At 45.5% G+C, this 15,698-nt stretch overlaps 1 protein-coding gene across 6 annotated transcripts in view; it reads left to right on the top strand.

The window, feature by feature from the left end:
- RALGAPA2 (Ral GTPase activating protein catalytic subunit alpha 2) overlaps positions 1-15,698 on the top strand; it is a 282,220-nt gene that overhangs the window by 150,745 nt on the left and 115,777 nt on the right. For all 6 annotated transcript variants that reach the window (XM_030872473.2, XM_030872472.2, XM_060284396.1 and 3 more), the window contains 5 exons: positions 286-414; positions 4,160-4,288; positions 5,386-5,444; positions 10,665-10,773; positions 14,922-15,032. In XM_030872473.2, the coding sequence (XP_030728333.2) occupies positions 286-414; positions 4,160-4,288; positions 5,386-5,444; positions 10,665-10,773; positions 14,922-15,032 (537 nt within the window). The remainder of the gene's footprint in view (positions 1-285; positions 415-4,159; positions 4,289-5,385; positions 5,445-10,664; positions 10,774-14,921; positions 15,033-15,698) is intronic.

Genomic DNA, 15,698 nt, shown 5'->3' with positions numbered 1-15,698 from the left:
GAGGAGCCCACCTCTACATGGAAGATGGAAGAGTGTCTAGTCCCAATGCCACAATTCAGGTCTTGGACAAGTCACCTCACAGTGTTGGGTCTCCATCCTCTTACGTGTAAAATGAGTACAATAGCCCCTGGACTAGCTCATCTCCTGGAACGCTTTTCACTGAAAAAGTTCCGTGGTCTGTGTTCTTTCAGATAAGCTCACAGTAGTCATATGTACAGACGAACTGATGACTTTGGAATTTTGGTCTGGAAACTTACAGTTGTGTTTTCTTTTCTCCCCTTCTAGGATATTTTAAATACCATTGTAAGGCACTGCCCACCCCGCTTTTTCTCCCTGGGTTTGCCCGGCTTCTCCATGCTGGTGGGGGACTTCATCACGGCCGCCGTCAGGGTCCTCAGTGCAGACACGCTGGCGGTGAGTGTGACAATGCTCAGCATCCCAGCTCCCAGGAGGCTTCACAGCAGCTAACAAGGTTCAGATTTCTCCACTCCTAACAGGTGTTGACTCATTAGTGCAACGTGAAACCGGGCTCTCGGGTAGATGCCCTGGCAGCTGACGTGTGAAATTGTAGGATAAGGTGACACACTGGGAGTGGAAAGGCGTTTCATCAAAAGGCCAGAGTGTGAGAAATCATGTGCTCACTAATAGTGCAGCACATTTACATAGTCAGAGGCAGGACTGGTCTCCTAGAATCTTACTAGCATTTTTCAGTAAATGGTGGCACAGACACTAACGTCTGTGGTCAAGAGAGATTTTTTTTTTTTTTTTTTTGCGGTACACGGGCCTCTCACCATTGTGGCCTCTCCCGTTGCGGAGCACAGGCTCCGGACGCGCAGGCTCAGCGGCCATGGCTCACGGGTGCAGCCGCTCTGCGGCATGTGGGATCTTCCCGGACCGGGGCACGAACCCGCGTCCCCTGCATCGGCAGGCGGACTCTCAACCACTGCGCCACCAGGGAAGCCCAAGAGAGAATTTTAAGTGTACATCATCAATAAGGTTTTTTTCTATTATTAAGTCTTAGTTATAAGTCTAATAGAAAATAGTTTCTTAAAATGTTAGAACACTCAAATTTTTAACCGGAAAATTAATATATATCGTTGTATTCATATGCCATAAAACTCTGGCAGAATTCTTGTACTAAGAAATGAGAAGCAAGTGGACTAAGTGAGCGCTAAGGGCTACGAAGAGAATTGATCTGTAGTCTCCACCTTTACCTCCACTATTAGGGCGATGTATTAACGCCTTTGAGAGGACACTCTCACCCATTTCAATTTAAAGGCCTCTCACAGTTGTGCTCTGTACAGCTGTTACCTGTTCAGAGCCAGTTTTCCCTTCTTTAAATGGTGTAAATAAAACTAGCTTTCCTGTTTGCCAGGCACTTCTCTTGAGATCAGTGTGAGTATCTAGCTACCTAAATTCTGTTTGACACGTTGTTACTTTCTTAGTCTACTTATTTCTTCACTGCAGGGCAAATTCAAACTCCAACCCTGGGTTTTGAATTAAATTGTTTTTTGAATGCTTTGTATAGTTGGTATTTCATGCGCTTTTTCTTCTAGGGGTAAATTAAAAAGCAAAGGGGAGGGAAGAGAGGCAGGAGCAAAAGGGATGGGTGAGTGAAAAGAAGGAAGAAAGAAGGAAAATGTTGAATTTGTTCATCCGTTTTTCTTTCTTGTAAAGACTGTGACAACTTTTCATACTTATTTCTGAAAAACTTTTTGTAGGATAATCATTCTCAAGGAACCTTCTAATTTACTTTTAACCATTCAAATCAACATTGAAAAAACTTTGGGAAAAAAATTGAAAAACTGGAAAAATCATTGAAAAAACAGGATATAGGAAGGAAAATACTTTATTGAAATTTTCCTTACTTGCTCTGAGAGTTTCCTGTGAAAATACGGGCACCCTTTCTAGTGATAATATCATGCACGGTGGTCATTCTCTGTGAAAATTTATCTTTCGGCTAGATGAGCTATTAAAGTGGCCTTCCAAAACATTTGTTTAAAGAGAAAGAGAGAGAGAGAAAATATGAGAATGTGAGTGTAAGATTTATGTTACCTAAAGGAACAATAACTCTGAATTACTTTGAATCACTCTCTGAGTTTAAACTTGAGGTTTAAAATTGTAGGAGAACTAGTGAGAGGTGTTCGGATAGGGACACACCTGCTCAGTCAGAATTTTCTGTTAATTACAAGCCTGGAGGACTCCTGCTACGTAGATCTGCCTGCTGAGGCCATGAGGGAAAGTGAAACGCGTGCACAAGTACCCAGGAGGTGGGGGAAGATCGTGCTCAGCAAACATTGTTATCACATCTCCAAACTAGAGACGATCCGAAAGTCCACCAGCGGCAGAGTGGATGCATCGTGATGTGCACACAGCGTGGGATATTACATGTAATTCTCTTCCCATTCTCCATCCTGCAGCCCTGCCCAGCCAGGCCCAGGGTCCTTCCCAGCATTGTGGGTACTAGTCATCCACCCTGGGGCAACAGACGCACAGGCCTCACTCTTCTGTGTGTAAATTGGGGCTCACCACAGGCCCAGTACCCAGGCAAAAAAATTGTCTAGATTTACTCCGTTCTTTGAATAAAGCTGCGTAACAGCTCTTTATTTTATGTAGGAGCTGTTGTTTTGTATCCAGTGGTTACAGAGTCACACACGACTCAGGGGAAAAAATCAGCCTCAGCGAGGTTCAAACCAAGACTATATGGTGGGTCAAGGGAACCGTTAGTGAAGGCCGAAAGAACAAGTCTGTGCGAGAAACACTGACTGCGGATGTACTATATGCCAGGACCTGGCCTGCGTAAATGTGACAGGGAACCCATCCTCCGGGAATCGGACAGGTAAACTAAGCGTTAATATTTGCACATAAGTTTCTAGCAGCCACAATAGAAGCACCTCCAGAACCCAGAGGGGTGCCAGTGTGGGACCAATTAATTCTGCGTGATGAGAGCTGGAAGGGAAGGCATCTGTTAGAAAAGTCTTCATGGAAGAAGCAAAGCTGACGCGGAGACCTGCAGGGTGGGCCCTGTCCGTCCGTGAATGAGAACCACAGCCACCACCTTGTCCCCAGGTGGTGCTTACTGGGCATCCTCGGGGGAGAGAAGTGACGAAGACTGTCTGCCCCCTGTCTTCGTGGGGAATGCAAACATCAAATGAATACATAACGCGTCGTCAGGAAGTGATGAATACCAAGGAAAAACCCAAAGCAGGGATGCTGGAGGACACAGAGGTGCAATGACACAATGTCTTGAATTTGCTTTAAAACTGAAAGTGGAAAACTTTTAAACATTTTAAATATTGAAATGAAAAAAACGGAAAGGAGATAAATGAGGCAAGAGTGGTAACATCTTGAGTCTAGGCATTGGGTGCATGGATATAACATTCTGTCTACTTTTACATTTAGAGATTTTCTTAACAGGAAAATAGAGGCAGGTACAGGTAGCAGGTAAGGGGGCAGTGATGGAGGCTGGGTGGTGTCACACAGAACCATAGCACCCTGTGGCGAGGGGGCGCTTGTCAGGGGAGATGGCTTCTGGACCCCGAGTGGAGATGGCAAACAGGTAGTCGGATCTGCAGATCTGGACTCAGGAAGGAAGCCAGGGCTACCGAGAGGTGCTGAGGGGTCGGCGACACGTAGGAGGCATTTAAACCCTCGGGTCTGGACATCCCAGACGAGTTGAGTGTCGATCTCGGAGGGAAGAGGGCCGAGAATTGCACTCAGCACCCTGGAGTCTATATCCTGAGGAGGCGAGGGGTCCCAGCAAGGAGACTGTCAGGTCCCCTCGGGAACCAAGAAAGGTGTCCAAGCGATGGAAGGGCTCCCAGGTGCGCGGGAGCTGTCAGCTGCATCCCCTGCCGTGCGGGGTCGGGTGAGACCAGGCCTGGATGGGAACTGGTGGGTCTTGTGTTGTGGGGGTCATGTAACGAGAAGCTGTGTGCTCACTGACCAACTTTGAAAAACCTGAACATTTTGGTGTTAGTAGTTTCAAATCTTTCTATTTAAAAAATGAAGTAAAACAGGAAACAGTAAACTTCACCCCTGATGCCGTTGCCCCAGCAGGGCTGCCTCAAAATCATGAAAAAGTAAAACACATTGTTGCTTATCTAACGTTTATAACCAGAAGGAAAATGTGTGTCTCATTTCCCTTTGCCATGTGCAGGCCCCTCGTTTGGAAGCTCTCACCATTCTCGGGTCTCTGGTCTGCTTTCCCAACACGTACCGCGAGATCCCTCTGTGGCAGCCGGTGCCCGAAGTTACTGAAGTCACCAGGGGAACGGAAGATGTCAAGGTACGTGATGCAATGACCGAATCTCAGGTTAGCATCTTCTATAAATTTATTTATTTAGTTAGTTATTTTTTATTTTTGACTGTGTTGGGTCTTCGCTGCTGTGCACGGGCTTCCTCTAGTTGAGGTGAGCGGGGGCTAATCTTCGTTGTGGTACGCGGGCTTCTCATTGCAGTGGCTTCTCTTGTTGCAGGGCACGGGCTCTAGGTGTGCAGGCTTCAGTAGCTGCTCCGCGGCATGTGGGATCTTCCCGGGCCAGGGATCGAACCCATGTCCTCCTGCATTGGCAGGCGGATTCTTAACCACTGCGCCACCAGGGAAGCCCTGGTTAGCATCTTCTAGCTCGAGCTGTGTGGTTCTCTCTTCCATTATTATGCATTGAGCTGCTTATCCCTGAAAGTTTGGCTATATCGTTTAGATGTATCAGTTGTTTTTTTAGAAGGCTGGTTTTGGGGGGATTAAATGAACTAGATGGAGAGCGATGGTTAGGTTCCTCGGGTGTTTTTTATTAGATCTGTTTATCATGCCTACGGATCATGATTATGTAATGAATCATTCTTTGTAATAATTTTATTAGTGTAACTATGCTGCATTAGTGCAGCAAATGAATTTATAAGAAATAATTGAAATAAGCAAAACATTCAATCCCATTGTTGGCCTGATTAAATACTACTGCTATTTGAGGTTCTAAATTAATCCTTGGAGAATAAAATTAAACAGTCTCTCCTCAGCTGACGTTGGGGCAAAGAAAAATGCTTTTCAAATCAATCAATTAATTTATCTATCTATAGTACACAAGTACGACGTGTAATTCAGTGTACGATGTATAATCCAGTTGAAGTAAAAGAAAACCGAGATTTTTCCTATGACGAAGAGTCATTTGCTCTGCTTGGTTTTTATCGTATACACAGGAAAGCTCTTCCCTAGGCAGGCTCCAAGCCCTGCGAGCCCCCGGCTGAGACCACCATGCTGCTCCCCTGAGCCCCTTGTGTCCTTCCCCCAGTCCTTCAGTGGCCCCTCACTGCCTAGAATGAGGACAGAACATGTGGGAAATCGACTACTAAACAAGGTTTTTATTTTACGTCATTTTGTGTTTTTAGCACTACCTCATAAGTATTTTACTGAAGAATGCCACAGAGGAACCAAATGAGAGTGCAAGGTAAATGCTAAATAAAAGGTAAACTAGTTTAGAATCTTAAGATACACATTCATGTGTAATCAGTTAATGTTAAAAATACTTATTCTTTCACATTACTCTTACACTAAAAAGTACAGTAAGAATTATGTGGGGAAAAGGCTTTATTAATTTTTTCAGAGGTGCCATTATTAAGTGAAAAGCACAAGGTGTGGATGATTGTGTGTAGCACATGCTACCTGTTGTGTAAGAAAAAGCAGGATTGCGAATACATAGGTGTATTCCCTGATATTTTTAACATGGAAGAAAATGGAAGGATAAACCGAAATGTATAAAAATGATGTACTTACAGGATAGTGATTCTCAATCGGCAGTGCTTTTGTATCCCGGGAAACATTCAGCAATGTCTGGAAACATTTTGGTTGCTTCCACCAGGCATCTGAGGTTGCTGGCAGTCTGTGGCCAAGATAGGAGGTTTTCTGGGGCACGTACAGAGTGAAAAGTTCCTATCTGTTCTCCCCAGGTGAGGCCCGGAGCTGGGAGCACTGGTGGCGGGCACAGCAGTTTCTGATCCTCAACCTCCAAGCTTGTAAGGTCACCAGAACCCCAGCTCCGCCTCTTGCTCGTGTCCTGCTCCCTCCGGGCCGGTTCCAAGCGAGCGGCGGGCACTTGCACTGTCTTATTAGCTCTCCGATCATTTTCAAGGGTTTTTTCTTTTGTATTTTGTCTAACTTCTTCACTTACCTTCAGTGGACGGTTTAGTCACAATTTTCTAGTCTGCCATTACCAGAAGCTGTAAATTCATGATCAATTTGATAATATTAAATAACCTTGCATTTGGGGATAAACACAACTTGGTTTACACAGCACTGGATCTGATTTGACTAACATTTTGTTCAGGAAAGTTGCATTTATATTCATGGCCTTTAATTTTCTCTCCCCATCCTGTCCTTGTCAGGTTTGATTACAAGGTTATATAGTCTCACAAAATGAGCAAAGTGCTGTTTCATTCTGTTCAGTCAGCAAGAGTTTTTGTAAAATTGGACTTGATAGTCTTGTGTATTTATTTAATAGACCTTGATAGTAAAACTATCAAGGTATTTTCTTTATAAGAAGGTTCACCACGGACTCATTTTCTTCAATGATTTTAAGGAAAAGGTTTTTTTTGACAGTTTAGATAAACTAAAATTTTCTAAAAACTTGTCCATTCCAAGTTTTGAAACATTGTGGCATCCACGGTGTTTCCATTATCCCTTTGCTATCTTTTATCTCTTTCACTTCTATAGCTATAAGCACTTTTTAATCTCTGACACTTTTTGTGTGTTCTCTGATTTTTCTCACTAGTCTTACCAAATATCTGTCAATTTTATTGGTCTTTTCAAAGAAGAGACTTTTGTCTTTGTTCAACCTCTCTATTCTATATTTTAATTTCCTACTCTCTGCTCTTTTTTTAATGTTCATTCTACTTTCTTTACACTCTATAATTCTTTTTCTCACTTTTGAAGTTGTATACTTAGTATATTAATTCTCAGCCTTTCTTTTATGCAAATATGAACAGTTAAGTCCATATGTTTATTTCTAGGTGCTACTTTGTCTGAGTTCTTTAAGTTTTGATATGTAATATTTTTGCACTACAAAGCTTTTCCAATTTCCATTATGATTCCTTCATTGAGTCATGATTTATTGAGCAATATATTTCTTAATTTCCAAAAATATCGTTCTTTCTATTTATCTTTATGCTGCTGATGCCTTAGTTAATTGCATTGTGGATCAAAAATGTTGTTGGTCTTTGGAATTGTTGAGATGTGCTTTATGGTCCAATATGTAGTCAGTTTTTGCAAATGTCCCGTATATGCTTGAAAGAATGTATATACTGTTCTTCAGTTGTTGGGTGTAGTGTTCTAGATGTGTCCATTAGATTAATTTTTTAACTCATGTGTTTCAAATATTACACATTCTTTCTATTTTTTTCATCATCTAGATCATTTACTGAGAAAGATATGTTAAAAATCTCCCAATTTTATGGTGCATTTATATATTTCTCTTCGTATTTCTGTCAATTTTTGTTTTATATATTTTGAAGCTATGTTATTAGCTGCACAGAAGTGTAAAATTATCCTATCTCTATAGTTAATCAAATCTTTTATATTTATGTAGTGACCTCTTCATCTTTAAGGGTGATTTTTTTTTTATCTTAAAGACCAGTTGTCTGATATTGATTCACCTATATTTTTAAATAATATTTTCTTTTAAATTTAACCTTTCTATATTCTTCTCTTTTAAATGTCTTTGCAAAAGCTGTACATACTTGATTTTATGTGTTTATCCTGTCTGATCTTTAGCTTTTAACTGAAGCTTTAGTTCATTTGCATTTACTGTAGTTACTGATATATTTGGATGTAAATCTTTCATCTTATTTTATACTTTGCTATTTGTCTTTTTCAATATTTCTTTCATTTTCTCCTGTTTTTTTACCTTCATTTTTTTTCACTCACCTTTTCTTCCTTCCTTCCTTCCTGTTTTTGGGAGTGATTGTGTTTTTTTCACATTCCATTTATTACCTCTATTTTTTTTAGAAGTCATAGACTTTCAGTTCTTTTAGAGGCTGCCTTAGAAATTTTAATATGCATACTTATCTTGCTAGTTCTTAGTCTGTCTTTATCCTCCTCCTGAACAATGCCAGTTCCTTAGAATGTAATATTCTGATTTTGCTCCTCTGTCACTGTAGCTGTTCCTCTCCTGTCTGCCTTCTCTACCTACCTCTGGGGGTTAGAGTGACTCAGGGTTTAGGGCTGGCTGTCTTTCCCTCTGCATGACGTTCCTAGGTGCTCTTATTCATTTCACCAGACTTTTTTAACACCATCTGCTTGCTGATGGTACTGAATTTATTTTCCTGGCCCCTTCTGTCAACCCCTTAAATATTCAGGCTTTTATATTAAACTGCCTACTTGATATCTCAACTTGGGTGTCTTAACACGTGTAAACTTAACACAACCATAACTGAAGCCTTGAGTCTGCTGTCTGCCCCAGAGCCTAACTGTCCTCAGACATCATCTCAGTACTTGTCACCATCATCTGCCCAGACTGTCAATTCAGAAACCTGGGAAAATCCTTGATTTCTCCTTTACCTGCACCTGCTACATTCAGACCTTCAACAAGTCTTGGCAGTATCTTTCTTCCCTCTTTTCCTTTAGTGTAGAAAGCCAAATTCCTGTGGAGTTAAAAGTGGAATAGAAATATGTATAATATGGTCAGTCTTTCTTAGTTGTGTGTAAAAGGAGTTAGGCAATGAAATTAAGGTCATATGAGTGTAGGTAAGCAAGCAGACTGAAATATGATCAAGATTCAAATAAATGGAGGAGAACTGAGAGAGAATATAGTTATAATTGTGAGTGATAGTGATTCAGAAAAATTAAGAAAAAACAAGAAGTTTTTGTTATATAAATTGGAGTGGTATGAGGTGGCATAGTAGCAAACAGTATTAAGAGAGTGTATTGGAATACAGAGTGAGAGCAAGGTAATACTGCCATTAGCTTAAAAAAGTCTTGATAGATAAAACTCATTCACAATCACAAAGGACATCCTGGGGATATAGAGAACATGAGGAGTCACTGGGAGTGTAAGAATAGGAAGATGCTAAATGAGGATGCTAAATGATGAATTTCAAAGAGAGAAAATAGCAGGAAGAGCTGTTATAAGCGAGTGTGGCTTAAAACTCAAGGCAGGTGAGAGTAGCTTAGGTTATAAAACCATTTTACAGGTCACAGTATTCTCCATAGTGCAAGGCTAATAGTTACAGAGAAATGCAGGTGTTCCTAGAAACGAGCGCTCTTAACAAATTACACTTAACAAATAGGTTAATGGGTCATAAAAAAAAAAAATAGAATATACACACATATATATACACACATGCACTCAAAGGAAGAGCAGCTCTTAAAACGGTAACAGTATGATTTGGGGCATAATTCCAAGTGGTATAGTTTTCATGGGTCAAACAATCAGTCTGAGTTTGGCTGAGGGAAGATAAAGAGGCTTTGGGAAAGAATATAGAGTTCTTGGGAATGACTATAGACTAAGATGCAAGGGGCAATTTCTAGGAATTGGGCAAGAGAAGAGAGACATGTAGACAATTCTAGACGGTCAGGAAGGTGTGGCGTCTAATGCCGGCGCCGGAGAAACAAGAAAGGCCCGGCACACACCTCGTAACCGAGGCAAAAGCGCAGCTGTTACCGAGGGCGTTTTGGTAGAAGGTGACATGGTCGCCAAAGGGGTTTTAGTTAACTGGTTCGGAAGCGCTTAGTCCATTCTGATCGAAAGAGGTGAGAATCCAGTGAAGTATGGTGGTTTTAAAACCTCAAAATAGCTTGATTTTAATTGCTGAATTATACTGATGGCCTTTAAGGGACGTTCAGTGTGGAGGGATGGGCAGTGTGTCCGGTTTGACTGGCCCTGGATGTGACCTCCTGCTACAGAGAACAGCATATTACATATTACAGCAAGCATCTGGTTCCAAGTAGTGGTTTGAAGCCCCTTTTTGTTCAGAAAGTGAGCAGGTTGGGGGGCAAGCATTTAAATTTCATATACATGCATTCAGGAAACGTTCAGAAGAATGTGACTTTTTGATCATTGCAAAAGATATTGAGTGTATCAATTCCAAAGAGAATTACCATCCAATCTTGATTTATAATTGAGAAAGGTAATTTTTAAAGGAGTATGCAACTTAAAGAGTATTTTGTCTTAACACATTGTTTAAAAGAAGTAACAGTGAAACTTGTTTTGAAAGTTGTACTCAGGTATTCTTTACGATAAAATACAGGATTTGTCCTCTGTTTTTGGTAAGTGTTGTGTATTTTATTGTAAGGAAAACAATTACAAACTCAATTTCCAACAATCTTCTAAGATTCATGTTTTTGATTCTTCCTCAAAAATATCCTGAAGCAAGAAATTGTAATAAAAAAATTAGTTTCAGCAAAAATAAGTGCTAATGTGCTGTGACAATTAACAGAAAATATACCATTTATTTCATTAAATATTTAATTACTAACCATCATGAATATTTCTATTTGTCCTGAAAACTGGTCTGTTGAGGGTACCTTATCTTTTTTCTCAAGAAGACATTTTGTTAATATGTCTGTAACTTTTGTACTTTATAAACAAGGCTTAAAATATTTTGTCATTTGAAAATACCAAGAAAATTCATCTCTTCGTGAGAGTTTTCCTCCTTGTCTCCTTCTTTTTCAAAAGGTGCATTGCCATTTGCTCCCTGGGCGTCTGGATCTGTGAAGAGCTTGCACAGGGCACGAACCATCCTCAGCTGAGAGAGGCCGTCAACGTGATAGGCGTCACTTTGAAGGTATTGCCAGTTCGTCATGTGTATTTGACATTAAGCTGTTTCCCAGGTATTCAACCCGTTTTAGTTTGAATTAGCCCCATTTCTATTTCCCCCTACATTACAGAGAAGTTTTGATTCAGAAATCTTTTCTCTCAGAGCCACGTTGAACGTTCTGTGAGGGGTCCTGGCAAAGCCACCCATGGCTGCTTACCCACTGGCGGCTGCAGCCTGGCTGTCCATGGCCTGAGCTTCGTGGACCGGCCCAGTGGGTTCCTCTGGTGGCTGGGCAGCTCCTGGGGCAGGATGCCTGTCACCTGTGGGTTGGAGTGACAAGAAAGTGGGGTTTCATGCCCTGGCCTCCTCGGCAGGACCAGGAGAGACCAGACAGCTCCTGGGCAACAGCCTGAGTGCTTCACGTCAGTGGGGCCTTGGGCACTTTGAGGATGTCTGTCTTCCTTGGCTTTGTTTGTAAGAAGGGCTGCCATGTGCTGCGTGCTCACCTCATGCTGGGCCAGATTTTTCTTAGTATTTCTGTAAATTTTCAAAAAGTTCTTTAATTTTTCTATAATTATGAGGAGAAACATTAAGGCAGCAGAAGAGAACGTACCTGCCGTGTCGAGCCCTTGCCCTGTCAGGGGCGTCCCAGCGCAGTGCACGGACTGAGCCATGGAATCCCGCCACCCCTGTGGACACTGCTGCTTCCCCCATTTTAGAAATAAAAGAGAAGGCGACTAAGGGGAAGGCCAGGGAACCTGCTCCAGCTTGAATTGCTGAGAAATCAGAGGGCCAGGATCAGTCAGATTGGCCTCCCTTTAAACATTGTAAATAACAGAGGAGAACTCCTGGACAGAAGTCCTGGGCCCTGGGGCAGCTCCCTCACCTTTCAGTGCCTGTGTCGCCGTGCTGGTTGGAAGGGGGAGCACATCAATATAAGAGAACCGAGGGCCAGAGAGGAAAGAGCAGCCTCAAGGAGCACGGGGGACGGTGAGCGGCCACTCTGGGAAGAGGGCCTTAGGGGGCTTGGGGCTCTACCAGGTGGAGGAGAGCGCAGGGGAGGGGAGGGGGAGGAGGGGGAGGGGAGAGGAGGAGGGGGAGGGGAGGGGAGGAGGGGGAAGAGGAGGAGGGGGAGAAGGGGGGAGGAAGAGGAGGGAAGAGTGCCTTAGGGGGCTTGGGGCTCTACCAGGGGGAGGAGAGTGCAGGGGAGAGGAGGGGGAAGAGGGGGTGGGGAGGGGGAAGAGGGGGAGGGGAGGGGGAAGAGGGGGGAGAAGGAGGGAGGGGGAGGGGGGGAGAAGGAGGGAGGAGGAGGAGGGAAGAGGGCCTTAGGGGGCTTGGGGCTCTACCAGGGGGAGGAGAGCGCAGGGGAGAGGAGGGGGAAGAGGGGGAGGGGAGGGGGAAGAGGGGGAGGGGAGGAGAAGGAACAGGGGTGGGGGTGGGGGGGAGGAGGAGGCTCGGCCCTACCTGCCCGGTTGGCAGCAGGGAGCACGAGTTCTGCCTGTGGGCTTTGCATGGCTCCGTCTCCGGGCTCTGCTCTGCTGGAAACGTGCCCTCCAGGAGCGCTTGGCGAGGTTGACATAGGTGTCCCCTCAGGCACGGGAAGGGCATGGGCAGCAAAGGTAGGGAAGCGCCCGCCAGGGGGTGTCGATAAAAACCAGGCTCTGGCCGTGACAGCGATGGGAACAAAGGGCTGTGCAGCCTCTGGAGAAGTCCACTCGGCTACTCGTTTGTTGCGGGCAGGAGCTCGTGTGGGCAGCGGGGTGGGACTCTGCTAAGCCAGAGCCAGACTTACAGACTCCGGCATCCTCATGGGCGAGTGGCAACATCGGCGCTCGGGCCCTGCGTTCCTGCCCTCAGCCCCACTGTCCTCCTTCCCTTGCCCATCTTAGGAGCCATAGTCGCCTCTCCCTTCCTCACCACCATGGTCCTGGTCACCGGGTCCTGAACGGCCTTCGATCACTCCTGCCTGCTGCCCGGGGCCACCCCTCCCACAGCTGGCTCCCTCGGCCTCCTCCCCAGCCCACCCCCACCCCGACCCCCATGGCCCGAGCCTGGACCTGCAGATCTGCCCTCCGTGCTGCTGCCAGAGAGGGACGTCCGTGAGCGGGCCCCTGTCTGCTGCACCAAGCTGCCAGTTCCTTCAGAGCAGGGACCGTGTCACCCTGTACCTGTGTCCTCTGTGCTGCTCATTCAGTGCCGGGTACATTGTTGGTACCCCGTGGGCATGTGCTGGTGAGCAAGTGGGTGATACGTTTCATCCCCACATCCCGCAGCCCTCCACGTGTCAGGAACACCACCGCCCTCGCAGACCTCCACAGCGACTCTTCTTGACTCTTCTTGCCTTGGTGCCTGCACCCTGGGCCCTGGGCCCACTGCCTGGAAGGAAACTGGCCCCTGCCCGACCCCACGTTCTTCCCGGCTCAGCACAGCTCTCCCCCTCCCTTCCCCCGCCCCCCCCCCGGCCCCAGTGGCTTCTCTCTGTCATCTGCCCCCACCTCTCACGCCTCATCCCTCTCTGCCCTCTTGTCTGCCATGTCCCTCATTTCACCATTGTCACGTCGTCTGTCTCCGGCCATAATGCAAGAGCCATGCCAACCTTATGTTTCTACCATGTGACCTGACCAGCGGGACGCAGCAGAAATGCCCCCAGTGCCCACTCTTACTCTTCCTCTCCCTCCACATTCCGACGTCCCCTCAGACCTCCTTGGGGCTGTGCTCAGCATTAGGAATACGACAGAGAATAAGATGCAAGAAGATAAACACACAAAACAACAAGCAAACAAACACAGAGGATCAGCTCTGATAGCCCTTAATGCCGTCTAGAAATTACAGCAGGGGAGGAGGATGGAACGGAAGAGCTGGAGGGGGTGGGCTCCACGCCTTTGGACAGTCTTGGTGGCCTCATGGGGGAGATGACATCTCGAGTCGTGATCTGAAAAATGTGGCAGCACCTGCCGAGTGCAGACCTGGGGAATGAGTGTCCCAGGCAGAGCAAGGAGCAGGTGCAAAGGCCCTGGGGCAGAAATAAGTCAGAGTGTTTGAGGAGTGGACAGAGGCCATGAGGGTCAGGGGGCGGGAGATCTGGGTGGCCGGAGGAGGCTGTGCAGAGCCCCTTGGGGCAGATGCTCTCACCCCAGGTTTCCTTGTGCCTGTCAGGAGGGGAGCAGTCAGTAACTGTTCTGTAGAAGTAAAACTGACCACCTTTCCCATCTCATACTGTGATTTGTCACTGAGCTGCTAAATGTTGACTTCTCTCTGTTGTTTTTGTGGCCCTCTGGTCAGTTGGCATCTGCTTCCTGCAACCTGGAGCTCCTGAGGTGGAAATAGCTGAGACGCAAGTCCAGAGGTCTCCCTAGACAGGGACACAGATTTGGTGACAAAGCGTTCTGCCCTAGATGGTGGGGTGTGGATGGCAGTGTGGCCCAGGGTCTGGCCAGGGAGGGAGCACTGGGAGTCTTCATCCCTCCCCCACACCCCCCCCAGCCCACAGTCCCTGCGAGAACTGCCCCATTGCTGTGCCATCTCCCAAGAAACAGGGGCACCTAGAGGACCCTGAGCACACGCCAGACGCAGAAAACAGACTCAATAATAACCGAATATCCCATAACTTTGAATTATGTTCTCCTAGCTTCACATTTTTCACATTTCTTAGAATGTCATATGTGCAGGTTAAGTTTAATTTCATCGGATAGAAAGGCTTTTGATCAATCCTTGTTTCCCCAAGTGTAAAATGAAGATAGCGACTGCCTTATGGAGCTGTTAATGAAGAGTTATCAAGGCGAAAATGAGCACAATTCTCGTTAGAGGTTCAGTACACAGGGGGTACTCAATAATGTACTACATTTCAGTTTCCTCCAGTCGGCAAAACTATCATTTGTGTGATCTGAATAAGGCATTTGAATTTATGCTTTTAATTTCCAAATGATTAAATGACAACTACTTGTTTCTATAGAATGTTATGTAAATTAGTACAGCTAGTCTAGCAGAAGGCAGTTACAGGACAGTGACCGCATACAAACTGTCTGGTGATAAGATACATTTTTCATATATTTAATGCACAACAGGGACATGGATCCCCAACTGGAGCTGGAAAGAAATCGTTGTGGGTTCTCCTTTAGGAGTACTGCACACGTGAAGTGAGGTTATTTCGTTTGGGGTTTTGTTTTCTTTTCTAGTTTCCTAACAAAATCGTGGCCCAGGTAGCTTGTGATGTGCTTCAGTTGCTGGTTTCCTACTGGGAAAAGCTTCAGATGTTTGAAACCTCTCTGCCTCGGAAAATTGCAGAAGTAAGTCTTTTTCCCATAATGCTCAAACATCAGCGTGTCCCTTTTATTACATTGGATATTTAATTAATTCTAGATACTCAAATAATGGTTGGAGAACCAACCATTAAACTGCCGTGTGAGTCACCCATTTTCAGAGTAAATTGCGCTGGTTCTTCTCAGCTGCGATTTCAGGCACCACGTAAGAAGCCACCAGTGTTCCAGGGCAGCCTTACACTTGGGGAGTTTGAAAGGCAAACACGGCCACAACAAAGAGACCTTTTGTTGATTGGGCTTCATTCATCCAGAGTAATTTGGATGGTGCCAACAAGGAGTCGGCAGCTGGTTGTGATGCCCTGTGTGTGTGGGCGGGGGTGGGGGGTGGGGGCCTCTCCCAGACTGAAGACCCGGACCGAGCTTTCTGCCATAGCGTGATCGCCCGGCTGTAATGAGATTACGACTGTAATACCCTCCGTGGGGTCACTGGTGGAGGACGGGGGCGAGAGGAACAGGAAGAACCTTCTCCACGAAAACACCCCGGATGTCAGTGGCACGTGAAGGTGCCGGCTGGCACAGGGGCAGGTACCCTCACCCTGTAGGTGTGGTTGGTAAGGCTCGGCCGTTCCTGCCAGGTTTTGTCGCTGCCCTTCTTTAAACATGCCCTGTTCTGTACACACCCAGTGCAGAGGA

Source organism: Globicephala melas, chromosome 15, assembly GCF_963455315.2.
Source record: "Globicephala melas chromosome 15, mGloMel1.2, whole genome shotgun sequence".
NCBI lineage: Eukaryota > Metazoa > Chordata > Mammalia > Artiodactyla > Delphinidae > Globicephala > Globicephala melas.
This window is presented reverse-complemented; position numbering and strand designations above follow the sequence as displayed.